This window comes from Orycteropus afer, unplaced genomic scaffold (genome assembly GCF_000298275.1).
Source record: "Orycteropus afer afer isolate SDZICR_OR568_19922 unplaced genomic scaffold, OryAfe1.0 scaffold00166, whole genome shotgun sequence".
NCBI classification, from domain to species: domain Eukaryota; kingdom Metazoa; phylum Chordata; class Mammalia; order Tubulidentata; family Orycteropodidae; genus Orycteropus; species Orycteropus afer.
Window position 1 is genome coordinate 2,428,909 of NW_006921753.1, and position 13,803 is coordinate 2,442,711.

The window sequence follows — 13,803 nt, forward strand, 5'->3', positions numbered from 1 at the left end:
GGCGGGGACCATGGTGACGTCGTTTGGGAGGTCCGCCCCAGTTGGAGGGTGGTCCCAGGAAGGAGGCGGAGTCTTGTTTCCATAGCGATAGGTTGCCTGGCTGTCGCTTGGTAACAGGTCGCCGCGCTCCTGCGGCAGCGCGGGCGGCTGAGCCAGAGAGGTTTGTGGGCCCGGTCCCACACCAGGGTTTTTCTGTTTGTCCTGCGATGGCTGCTGCCGCCGCAATAGTCACGCCGTCAAGTCTGGAGGATGGAGTGTCTCGGTCTCGCGGCGAGGGGGCCGGAGAGGTGGTCGTGGAGCGAGGGCCTGGCGCGGCCTACCACATGTTCGTGGTCATGGAGGACCTGGTGGAGAAGCTGAAACTGCTCCGCTATGAGGAGGAGCTCCTCCGCAAGAACAACCTGAAGCCCCCGTCCAGGTGGGTCCCCTCGTCCCAAGCGCAGTGCCGGCAGAGCCCTGGGCGCTGCCTGCCATCATCCTGCTGGGGAACGCTAAGCGCGGTTTAGCAAGCCCTTGTCTCCGTCTTCCTAAGCTGGGCAGGGCGGTTCACCACAAACTTGGCGGCGACCGCGCATACTTGGTATTTTTGTAGCGAGTAAACAAGTTTTGGAATGGACGGCATGAAGGACTAGAAGACAGTCTTTTATTCCTTAAAACATACCCACTCAACTCTACAAAACACACTGTGTTTTGTGATTATGAAAACATCCATTGTAGGTAACTTAGAAAAACACAAGAAAATGTGTAGAAAAATATAAAATTACCCATAATCTCATCCCCATAGACGAGTACTGTAGTACTGTTATAATTTAGATCTATTCCTGTTTGTTTTTCCGTGTGAGAACCTGTCCCTGCAACTACCTACCACCTCGATGATCACTTAGTAAACTTGACTGATTGCTGTGGTTTAGGACTTCTGCCTTTGCATTAACAGTACACTCAGAATTGAAGAAGACAAATGAAATGACAGCTATTGGAATTGCCCCTTTATCATAGAACCTAAAGTTCACCCCTTATTTTGGGTGCGAAAAAGTTCATCGTATCCTGAAGGCACTGGCATTACTTGTTTAGTGTAATGGACTGGCCCACTTTGTCCTCCAGTGTTGCCTAGCTTTATATACTTAGACTAGTACATTTTATAGCTTTGCCTTCACCCCAAGAAAGGGCCTCTATGAGTCGGATCCACTCGAGGGCAGTGAGTTTGTTTTTTTTTTAAACTTTAATACTTATATATGTTTATTTTGTCGTATAAGTGGCATTTTAGATTAAGTCTCTAGCACTTTCTATTAAAGTCTGTAACTAAGCTCAAGTAATTTCCCTTAACAGTCCTGATGTTTGTTATCTGCTCTCTTCCAATAACTTGAATTCTATGTTATGTAGACTTTATATAAGCTATCCCTATTGCTGAGTCTATTCATAATAGCAGAAAAGTTAGAAGGAAAAGAAGTGTAGTGTTGTTTGATTTGTGATACAAGTTGCAGGATTGGGAGTTACTACAAATAAAAATGAATTCATCAGAATAACATAGACAACTTACATTTTCTGTTGATCAAAATGCATTGCTTTTTTTCACAAATATATTTTTGAAACTAAAAGAAAATGACCTCAAGGTTCTACTGATATCAGCTCTGTACTATTCCCTCAGAGTTTCAGCAGGATATTTTGAATCATGGATCTGAGTGGAGATTCCCTTGTTCAGTGGCTCTCAAAAGTGTGGTCATTGTACCAACGTATAGCAGTACCAGTGTCACCTGGGAACTTACTAGAAATGTACTTTCTCAGGCCCCTTCTCAAGTCTACTGTATCAGACTGGTGGCACCCAGCAGTCTGGATTTTTTTAAGCCTTCCTGGTCATTCTGATGAACACTAAAGTTTGAGAACTACTGACCTAGATCTATCATAGTATCTCTTCCTCTCTACTCGAGGAGTTATCAGCCTATAGGGAAAAGGTGAGTTGTTGGTGGGTGGGTGCTTTGAAGGGTTGTGAACATACTTACCTAGAAGGGCTTCATGTCCTTTTTTTGTCTTTCTCAACTTTATGCTATTGTCTACAGTGTTTATATTTTATACTGAAGGAAAAAAAAAGATTGGGAAACATGAAGTAGTAGACTACTGATTCTTACAACAATAGTGATAATAACTATAATACAAACATAATAGTAATAGTTATAAATAAAGCAAGGTAAGATTTTTGATCAAACTGACTTGAATGTTGTTGCTAGCATATTTTATTCCTACCATACCCACTGCCATCAAGTAGATTCTGACTCATACCAACCCTATAGGATAGAGTAGAACTGTCCCATAGGGTTTCCAAGGCTGTCATCTTTATGGAAGCAGACTGCCTTATCTTTCTCTCGTGGAGCAGCTGGTGGGTTTGAACTACTAACCTTTTGGTTGGTAGCCAAGCGTTTTAACCACTGTACCACCAGGGCTCCTTATTCCTGACATGTTTAGGTATAAATTATATTGATCCTTATAGGACTATTTTTAGTAGGTTAAGAGATTTAGCAAATTTCAGCATGCTTGTTAGAGTGGGAATGTGCTGCTTAATCCTCTCTGCAACTTTGAACAATCTAGGGAGCTTTTAAAATACTGAGGCTCTGCTCCCAAAAGTTCTGATTTAAGGTACTGATAAGGAAAGAGGCAGTGTTTGGTGGGCATCACTATTAATTTATGATCTCCTCAGGTTATTCATATATGCAGCCAAGTTGAGAATAGCTAATTAATATAGCTGATAGGATAGAAACTATATGTAAAAATAACAGTAATATTGTAAAATGTGCAAAAATGCAAAGTGAATAATCTTTAAGGTCTATTCTAACCTAGATTCTCTTAATCCAAGTTACCATTTTCAGGAAGCACTGTCTTATTAATTATTCCTGGAATTGGAATGATTTCGGCAAAAGTTCCACATACTGTTTTCTAACATGAACTACATTTTCTGCATGTAAGGACTTTGAACTAATATTTTATATACAGTAGTAACTGCCCTAAGTCTGTTGGTTAAAAACTTTAGTTTTTAGTGAGTGCTGTAGATTAATGGAAACTTCAAAGGGTAAAATATCAGGGCCCTTTGGCTAAGGCACTTGACTACTAACCAGAAGGCTGGCGGTTCAAACCCACCAGCCACTCCTCGGAAGGAAGGTTGGGCATTCCTACTTCCGTAGTGATACTGTCTCCGAAACCCAAGGAGAGGTCGCTATGAGTCAGGGCCGACTCGATGGCAAACAACAACAACAAAGAAAAAGTACTTTGGCAGTTTTGGACCAAGCACTTTTAATAACTATAGATTTACTTGAATTATTTCACATCCTCCCTACCTTGTTTTAAAACAGACACTATTTTGCACTGCCTACCAACCCTGGTGAACAGTTCTACATGTTTTGCACTTTTGCTGCTTGGTTGATTAACAAAGCAGGACGTCCCTTTGAACAGCCTCAAGAATATGATGATCCTAATGCAACAATATCCAACATATTATCAGAGCTTCGATCATTTGTAAGTGTAAAACCTCTCTTTCTGCATGTTGTCAAGTTATGAATTTTAATATAGAAAATTCAACTATATAAATGGTAGCTTTTAGATGAATCCTTTGAATGTGACTATAGCCAATTTATTTTCAGCTAAAACCTCAGAATGGTTGATATTACAGCATTAGTGCCACTTCTAAAAAATACTCAACGTACAGCCCGAAGTAATATTTTTCTTAATTATGACATATCTAGGAGGTAACTTTATGGGTGCTTAGTTCTTCTTAAAACTGATAAACTAGGAAGCTGAAACACTACATTTGAAAGGGAACCTTGATTTAATGGAGCAGATAGCAGTTGTGCTTTTCATTTTGACTTTTCTAGAGGATAGACAGTGAGACATTTTTGGCACACGTTACTAATTTTTGCAAGTGAGTCTCTGTCCTTCATGTGGTTGGCCAATGATACCAAGCTGGTAGTTTCACTGATCTTCATTCCAACAGGGTCAGTGATTGGCTCTGCTGCCCTGGAGTTAATGCTTTTTAATTTAATACTTTTGACAACAAAATGTCTTTATTTTCCTTTAGTTTTTTATGCATCAATAGTTTGTTTTTATAAAGAAAAAACTAAAGATATGAGTTTCTATTGGACAATGTAACTAAAGTTATTAATTCATATTTGAAAAATGCAGAGTAATAAGTATTTTGACATTTGGAATATAAATAACAAATAATACTCCTTTATCTTTCATATTTTAGGGAAGAACTACAGATTTTCCTCCTTCAAAATTAAAGTCTGGTTATGGAGAGCATGTTTGCTACGTTCTTGATTGTTTAGCTGAAGAAGCATTAAAATACATTGGTTTCACCTGGAAAAGGTAAAAATTGTCCAACTAGTAATTATACTAGTAATTATATGTGTATAGCTCCTCCTTCTAAGGGTTCAGAATTGCTTAATTGAATAAGAATTATTTCCTCTTGACTGTTATAAACTGAAAATGCCACAGGTGATTAAGAAAATCAATATAGACAAAATTGGAATGCCAGATTTCTTCAAAAACAGTTTAAATTCATGTGTTAGATATTGTGCTCTTTCACTGATGAAATAGGTAATTATTAAATTCTTGTCAGATTAAGAAAAAATTTTAAAGTCTTTTGTGCGTTTTTTTTTTTTTTTACACACAAAAGATTACTATATACATGAGAAAATTGGTAGCTGTAGATTTAAGGAAAAAATGGAATTTACTGCTTTCACTGGGATTGTCTCTTTTGTGATTGGTCAAGAAAAATACTAGAAGAAGCCATCTGAAAACTCTCCTCTACACTGTTCATTGATTCCTTCTCTGACCTGACAGCCCTTTGTTTATATCTCTATTATTATGTTGTTCATAGGTTAGACTGTCTTTCTAGAGATTATGAAATCTTCACGTGTACTCTGGTAGCATAGTATTTGATATGTCATAGATGCTCAACAGATAATCGTATAGATGAGGAAACAAAATATTTTAAAAAAACCTATAAATTTTATAAGTTAAAATTAGAAAATATGTGAATTTGGCTGAAGCTTGGGGTCACTGATAGATTAGAGGATATGGAAAGCACTATGCAGGTAAAACAAGAGCAAATAGTGATTTTTGGATTAGAACTAATTTCTGTAGAAAGATGTGCATATTATTACCTGTTAATAGTTTAATGTATATTCAGTTACACTCAGGAGAGTCACCAACTCCCTTTTAATAAATACTTTTATAAACTTCCCTGGTGAGGTTTTCATCAGGTTGAATCATATGAAATTAGTTTTATTCAACTAGCTTTGAACTAAAAAAAAAAAGTAATTTATAAATGCTTCTCCTTAAACATTACTGTTTAATATAATACAAAGAATGACAATGTGATCCAAAGCACTTCTTTATTAACTTCAGAAAAGGTAAGTTATGAGATGTGTTGCTCCATTTGACATTTTAATTTTATTACCAAGTTTATAGTTGTGGTGTGGGAGCTCTGGTAGCGTAGTGCCTAAGGCACTTGACTGCTAACCAGAAGGCTGGTGGTTCAAACCCACCAGCCACTCCTTGGAAGGAAAGTTGGGCAATCTATTTCCATAGTGATATTGCCTCGGAAACCCAAGGAGGGGTCACTATGAGTTGGGTCGACTCAACGGCACATAACAGCAACAACATAAATTGTGGGGTAGTGAATTTCATGTTTCATGGTATGACTTTTCTAGCCATAGTCTTTATAACTCCCACTGGATTACTGGGTGGGACCATGCAAGTATGTGTCAATTTAGCTGGGCAGCTGGTAGCAGTTACTTCTTGTAATGAGAATTACAATTAATTCCATGGTGGAATTTGCCCTGAGCAACTGAGTAGCTGCTTTTAAACTCCTGATTTTAAACTCCACCTGGAGTATTTCTGTTGGAGCAGCACAAAGTAATCTTTTGGGAAAGTTTGCTCTCTCTTAGGTGTGTAGAACTCTGTTGTTGAAATTGGTTAGTTTTGCTACTCTGCCAGGCTTAAAATGAGCCCTCCAAGAGACAGAGGGGGATTCTCACTGCTGGCTGATAGAGATGTCTGGCTGAGAGATGGTGGCAGTCGAACCAAGAGGCACGAGACAGCAGCAGGCTTACCTGGCCCACAGAGGCAGAGGCCAGAAAGGTGTGTCCAAGGCCACAGCAGAGGGGAGAGTGTCCTGATCAAAGAACTATCCTGAGTGCATTCCTGAACTTGAATTGTAGCCTGCTGCTTCCCTAATAAAACCCATAATCTGTGAGTTCTCTGTGGCCACTGCAGGAAATTATTGAACCCAGCAAAGAGGTGGTGGAGACTGTGGGAAGTACGGTTGGTGCTAAGGTTGGTAAGAGGGCTAGAGGGTGGTAGCATGTCAGGCCTCATAGGAACAGGCCTTGGGCTGTTGATGGTGATTCTGTCTTCCTCTTTTATAGTTAGAGGAGGTCAAAAGATGCCGCTTCCTTTCCCCTTTAGCAATAGTCCAATATAACTGTAGTCCAAAGATGCCACTTTGAAGACTAAGGTGCACCAAGCCCAAGGCATGCTATTTTCAGTTACCTCCATGCGTGTGAAAGCTGGCAATGAATAAGGAAGACTGTAGAAGAATTGATACATTTGAATTGTCATGTTGGGGAAGAATCCTGAAAATACCATGGACTGCCATAAGAATGAACAGATCTGGAAGAAGTGTAGCCAGAATGCTCCTTAGAATTGAGAATGGCCAGACTTTATCTCATGTACTTTGGTCAGTTGTCAGAAGAGGCCAATCTCTGGAGAAGGATATCATTCTTGGTAAAGTAGAAGGTCAGCGAAGGAGGGGGAACAGTCCTCAGCAAGATGAATTGACACAGTGGCTGTAACAATCGGTTAAAGCATAGCAAGCATTGTGAGGATGGCACAGAACTAGGTGGTGTTTTAATTTTGTTGTACATAGGGTCGCTGTGAGTTGAGGTTGACTTGGCAGCACTTAACAACATAGCCCAATATATTTTAAATTTACCAGAAGTTTTAGTATCTCAATCATTCTTCAGTTTTATATGTCCCTTGTTTCCAAGAACATCTTGACCTATTGGTCATGTATCATGACTTGGATGATTTATGACAGCAGTGTGGTAGAATTCTCACTTTCCATGTGGGGTCATAAAGATAGATATCCTAGGCATTAGTGAGCTGGAATGGGCCAGTTTTGGCCATTTTGAATCAGACTACCATATGATCTTCTATGCTGGGAATGACAGATTGGAGAGGAATAGCATGGCATTCATCATCATAAAGAATGTTTCAAGATCTATCCTGAAGTACAGTGGTGTCAGTGATAAGATAATATACACACACCTATGAGAAAGACCAGTCAGTACTACTATTATTCAAATTTATGCACCGACCACCAAAGCCAAAGATGAGGAAATTGAAGATTTCTACCAACTTATGCAGTCTGAAATTGACCGAACATGCAATTAAGATGTGTTAATTATCACTGGTGACTGGAATGCAAAAGTTGGAAACAAAGAAGAATCACCGTTAGTTGGAAAATACGGCCTTGGTGATAGTGATGCTGGAGATCACATGATAGAATTTTGCAAGATCAGTGATTTATTCATTGCAAATACTTTTTCTCAACAACACAAACAATGGATATACACGTGGACTTCACCAGATGGAGTACACAGGAATCAGATCAACTACATCAATAGCAAGAGGTGATGGAGAAGCTCAGTATCTTCAGCCAAAACAAGGCCAGGAGCTGACTGGAACAGACCATAACTGCTCATATGCATGTTCAAATTGAGGTTGAAGACAATTTGAAAAAGTCCATGAGAACCAGCATATGACCTTGATTATATCCCTCCTGAATTTAGAGACCATCTAAAGAATAGATTTGATGCATTCATTACCAGTGACTGAAAACCAGAAGAATTGTGAGATGACATCAAGAACATCATCTGTAAAGAAAGCAAAAGGTCACTAAGAAGACAGAAAAGGAAGAAGAGACCAAAATGGATGTCAGAAGAGACTCTGAAACTTGCCCTTGAACAGAGAGTAGCTAAAGCAAACAGAAGAATTGACAGGATAAAGGAACTGAACAGAAGATTTCAAAAAGCAGCTTGAGAAGACAGAATCAATTATTATAATGTAATGTGCAAAGAGCTGAAGTTAGAAAACCAGAATGGAAGAACACACTCTCCATTTCTCAAGGGGAAAGAACTGAGGAAAAGATTTAAGCCTCAAATTGCAGTATTGAAAGATTCCATGGGAAATATAATGAATGATGCAGGAAACATCAAAAGAACATGGATGGAACACACAGAGTCACTATACCAAAAAGAATTAAAGAATTGGTATAGATGATCATGCATTTCAGGAGGTTACATATGATCAAGAACCAGTGGTACTGAAGGGCAAAGCTGCACTGAATGAATTGGCGAAAAACAAGACTCCAGGAATTGATGGAATACTCATTGAGATGTTTCAACAAGTGGATGCTGTGCTGGAGGCACTCACTTGGCTATGCTAAGAGATTTGGAAGACAGCTACCTGACTAACTGACTGGAAGAGATCCATATTTATACCCATTCCAAAGAAAGGTGATCCCTCAGAATGTGGAAATTATCAAACAATATCATTGATATCACCCACAAGTAAAATCTTACTGAAGATAATTCAGAAACGGTTGTGGCAGTATATTGACAGAGAACTTCCAGAAATGCAAGCTGGATTCAGAAGGGGATGTGGAGTGAGGGATATCATAGGTGATTTCAGATGGATCTTGGCTCAAAACAAAGAATACCAGAAAGCTGTTTACTTCTCTTTTATTGACTATGCAAAGACATTTGATTGTCTGTATAACAGATTGTGGATAACATTGAGAAGAATGGGAATTCCAGAACACTTCATTGTACTCATGAGGAACCTGTACATTGACCAGGAGGCTGTCATTCGAACAGAACAAGGGGATACTGCATGATTTAAAATCAGGAAGGGGGTGCATCAGAGTTGTATCCTTTCAGCATACTTACTCAATCTGTATGCTGAGCAAATAATCCCAGAAACTGGACTGTATGACGAACAATGTGACATCAGGATTTGAGAAAGGCTCAATTATAACCTAATTAAGATACACAGACAACACAGCTTTCCTTGCTGAAAGTGAGGATGACTTGCAGCACTTACTAATGAATATTAAAGACTACAGTCTGCAGTGTGGATTACACCTCGATATAAAGAAAACAAAAATCCTCACAACTGGACCAGTAAGTCGCATGGCGATAGACGGAGAAAAGATTAAAGTTGTCAAAGACTTCATATTACTTAGTTTTACAGTCACTGCCAAAGGAAGCAGCAGTCAAGACATCAAAAGATGTATTGCATTGGGCAAATCTGTTGCAAAAGACCTCTTTCAAGCACTGAAAAGCGAAGATATCTCCTTGAAGACTAAGATGCGTGTAACCCAAGCTATGGTATTGTCATTTACCTCATAGGCATGTGAGAACTGGACAATGAATAAGGAAAACCGTAGAAGAGTTGATGCTTTGGAGTTGTGGTGTTGGCAAAGAATGCTGGAAGTACCGTCAACTGTTAAATGAACTAACAAATCTGCCCTGGAAGAAGTGCATCTGGAATGCTTCTTGGAAGTGAGAATGACCAGACTTTGTCTCACCTACTTTGGTCATATTGTCAGAAGGGACCTTTCTCTGGAGAAGGATATCATGCTTGGTAAAGTGGAGGGTCAACAAAAGAGGGGAAGGCCCTCAGGAAGATGGATTGACAAAGTGGCTGCAGCAATGGTCTCAGGTATAGCAGAGATTTGTGAGGCTGGCAGAGGACCGGGCAGTGTTACGTTCTGTTGTACATAAGGTTGCTATGAGTCCGAGATGACTCGACAGCATCTCACAACATGTGGGGATCTGGGTTCCATTGCTAGCCATTGTCCGTTATGTGCAGCCACCACCCATTTGTCAGTGGAGGCTTGCATGTTGAACAGGTTTCACTGGAGATTCCAGACTAGTATGGACTAGGAAGAAAGACCCGTGATCTGTTTTTGAAAATCCTGTGGATCATAGTGTTCCCATCCATAATGTATCATGGGGATGGCATAGGACCAAGCAGCATTTCTTCTCATTGTTCCTGGGTCTCCATGAGTTAGGGGTCTGCTTGATGGCAGCTCCCCATAGTAATACATGGGGAAGAAAGAAAATGACATTGAAAAGTACTAACCATTAGTGATTATATTAGCAGATATAAATTAGGTGGTATCTCTGCAGAAGTAGATAGCCCAGTTGTCCTTCCAAGGAGTGACTGGTAGTTTTGAACCGCCAATGTTCTGGTTAGCAGTCAAATGTCTTAGGCACTGTGCCACCAGAGCTTCCAAATTATAAGAAGTTATATATTTATATATGATTATTTTATATATATAAATCGCAAAAATCCTAGAAGAACATTGCTTTTGAGTTACCAAATTTTTCTTAGATTAATTAGGATATTCTTTCCTTAGATTAATTTGGTTCAAAGTACTTTCCTTTCTTAATGATAAATGTTGATTTTGTATTTTGTTAACCTGTTTGAGTTATGAATTTTTAAGACAAGTTTCTGGAATAAACCCAAATACATTTGTGTATTTTTTAATATGGGAAATACATTTTATTAATCACAGTGGATAAATAATGGATTGTTATGTATTTAGTATTTGGACCACTAGCTAGATTTTGGAAATAAGAATAAATCTGGAGCCTTTCTTATTGTGTATATCAAAGTAAATTTCAATATGATTAAAGATGTTAATGTAAAACATGATATTAGAAGTACTAAAAGGCTAGAGTAATACGTAATGTGAGAGAATGCCTTGTTATGTGATATTAAAGTTAAGGTCCATACAAGAAAAGATTGTCAAGTTTGTCTAATAAGAATTGTATTTATTTTGAATAGCCATTTATTAATTATTTTAATAGGTAATAAACTAGGAACAATATTTTTAACCCAGGTTAGGCAAAACATTATTTTCCTTAATATATTTTACATCAAAAGACTTCTCCAAAAGAGTAAAAAGAGATCTGAGAGATTGGGAAAAAATAATATGCAACAACATATCTGATAAGGGACTTATCTCTAAAATTTTTGGAAAACTGTAATACCTCAACATCAAAAAGACAAATAATCCAGTTCAAAAATGGGGAAAGGATACAGAGAGACACTTGACCAAAGAAGATATTTAAGCAGCCAGCAAACACTTGGAGAAATGCTCATGGTCATTAGCCATTCCAAAACAAACCAAACTCACTACTGTCGAGTTGGATCTGACTCATAGCAACGCCTCCTTGGGTTTCCTAGTCGGTATCACTGTGGAAGTAGTTCATTCAGTCTTCCTTCCGAGGAGTGGCTGGTGGGTTTGAACCACAAGCCTTCTGGTTAGTAGTCAAATGCCTTAGGCACTATACCACCAGAGCTCCCATTAGCCATTGGAGAGGTACAAATCAAAACAACAATGAAATATCATCTTACTCCAGCAATAATAGCAAAGTTCAACAGGACAGAAAACAACAAATGCTAGCAAGGGTGTGGAGAGATTGCAACTCTTGTACAGTACTGGAGGGACTGTAAAATGATACAACCACTGTGGAAATCAGTATAGCACTTCCTTAAAAAGCTGGAAATAGAAATACTATTTGATCCAGCAATCCCATTGCTAGGAATATATCCTAAAGAATAGAGACCCAGGACAGGAATAAATTATTCATACTCATGTTCATTGCAGCACTATTTGCAATTAAGAGATTAATGGATAACCAAACTATGGTACATACACAATGGAATACTTTGCAATATTACAGAATAATGAAATATCAGTGAATCATCTCATAACATGGATGAACTTGGAGGACATTATGCTGAGTGAAATACGTTGATCACAAAAAGACAAATACTTATGGGTCCATTATTATAAAAGTCAAGGAAAGATTTACACAGGGAAGGAAATTTTCTTTGTTGGTGATCAGGGATGGAAAGAGAGAGGAAAGGAAGGAAAATAGATGGCTAATTAAGAGACAGGTTTGATATGGGTAAAGGGATTTAACAAAATGTAATAAAAAGAAAGCAACACTGAGGGTTAAACTGCATGCTGTTTGCCTCAGTGATTGGGTTTATACTGACTCATGGACGGGGCAAATAACCTGGACTAATGGTCAGGCAGAAGAAAATGGGAAGGTGGCAAAAAAAAAAAAAAAAATCCTTAATATACAAAAGTAAAGGGCAAATGACATAAGTAGGCATCTCACTAGAATAGAAACACAGATGATCTGTTAAAATACGAAAAGATGTTCAACCTCTCTCATATGAGAGAAATGCAAGAATGAAATTTTTTTACTTGGATGATTAGCAAAGATTAAAGTTTGTACCCCATGTTGGAAAAAATATGAAAAAGGAGTGACCATAGTGCCTAAAACACTTGACTGCCAACCAGAAGGCTGGCGGTTCAAACCTGGTAGCCACTCCTCGGAAGGAAGATGGGGCAATCTACTTCTGTAGTGATACTGCCTCGTAAACCCAAGGAGGGGTCACTATGAGTCGAATCCGACTCGACGGCACATGACAACAACAACAACAAGCTGTTCTTCAGTATTGGGAATATAAATTAGGGCAATATTTGGCATATTTTAACAAAACAATCATATATACAAAGTTGTTAACCCAGCCATCCCACTTGGAAGAATTTATTCTAAATGAGTTTCATAAAGGTACATGTACAAGGATGATCTTTGCAGCATTGTTTAACAGAAAATAATAGAAACAACCTCACTGTTCAGTCATATGGTGCCAGTTACGTTAATTATAGTACTGGTGGTTTTAGTTGCTGTCAAGTAGATTCTGATTGATGGTGGCCCCATTTGTACAGGGTAGAACTGCTGCATAGGATGTGCAAGGCTTTGAGCTTTCAGAAGCTGATTGCCAGACCTGTCCTCCAAGGCCCCACTAGGTGGATTCAAACTGCCACCGTTTCCACTAGTAGTCAATCGCTTAAACGCTTGAAACACCCAAGGACTCCTATGATACACAATGGAGCTCAGTGCAGCCATTTTTAAAAAATGTGAAAGACGTATATATACTGGAATGTAGTACATTGATAAGAGAAGAAAGTAAATTGGATAACAATAGGCATGGGATGATCTCATTTATGTACATTTGTTTTAAAATGTGGAGATGAACATTTTTATTTCTTTACATAGAAAGTTTCAGGATGAATATGCTTAACAGTGGTTATGGGAAGGGTTGTGGTAGAGGGAGGCAAAAAAGGGCTAATATCTGTTGCAGAAGAGGTTCTTAATATTCACATTATACTCTTGTGTCCGCCTAAGATACTTTTTTAAACTGTCGTTTCATATTAAGCCTTATTATTTTAGGCCAACATACCCAGTAGAAGAATTAGAAGAAGAAACTGTTCCAGAAGATGATGCAGAATTTACATTAAATAAAGTGGACGAAGAATTTGAGGTATGTGCATTGGTGATCTTTCTGTTCCTTGAATTCCTTTCCCTTCTCTGAATTTCTCCAGACATCCATTTTATTATTATTATTATTATAAAAATATTTCCTTGTTTCTAGAATAGGAAAGCTTTTAAATACAGTATCAGGTGTCAGTCTTTTAGATCTTTGGTTAAGTTAATTCTTGAGTCCTCTAATGATTCAGCCCCAGGGTTACAGGTGAGGAGAGACAACTCAGGGACGCCCAAAGTAGCAGGTGGGAAGAGCAGGAGAAAGAGGATTAAAAGCCAGGAAGCCAGAGAGAAGAGCAATCAGCCGAAGGGATTAGGTGAGGAGAGGAAACTCAGG

The 13,803-nt window shown here is 38.6% G+C and overlaps 1 protein-coding gene across 1 annotated transcript in view; it reads left to right on the forward strand.

Annotated features, from left to right (window-relative positions):
- The first annotated feature begins 206 nt into the window (after positions 1-206).
- IFT57 (intraflagellar transport 57) overlaps positions 207-13,803 on the forward strand; it is an 89,809-nt gene continuing 76,212 nt past the window's right edge. The window contains exons 1-5 of the mRNA XM_042781756.1: positions 207-418; positions 2,495-2,497; positions 3,339-3,501; positions 4,232-4,350; positions 13,374-13,464. Coding sequence (XP_042637690.1) covers positions 207-418; positions 2,495-2,497; positions 3,339-3,501; positions 4,232-4,350; positions 13,374-13,464 — 588 coding nt within the window. The remainder of the gene's footprint in view (positions 419-2,494; positions 2,498-3,338; positions 3,502-4,231; positions 4,351-13,373; positions 13,465-13,803) is intronic.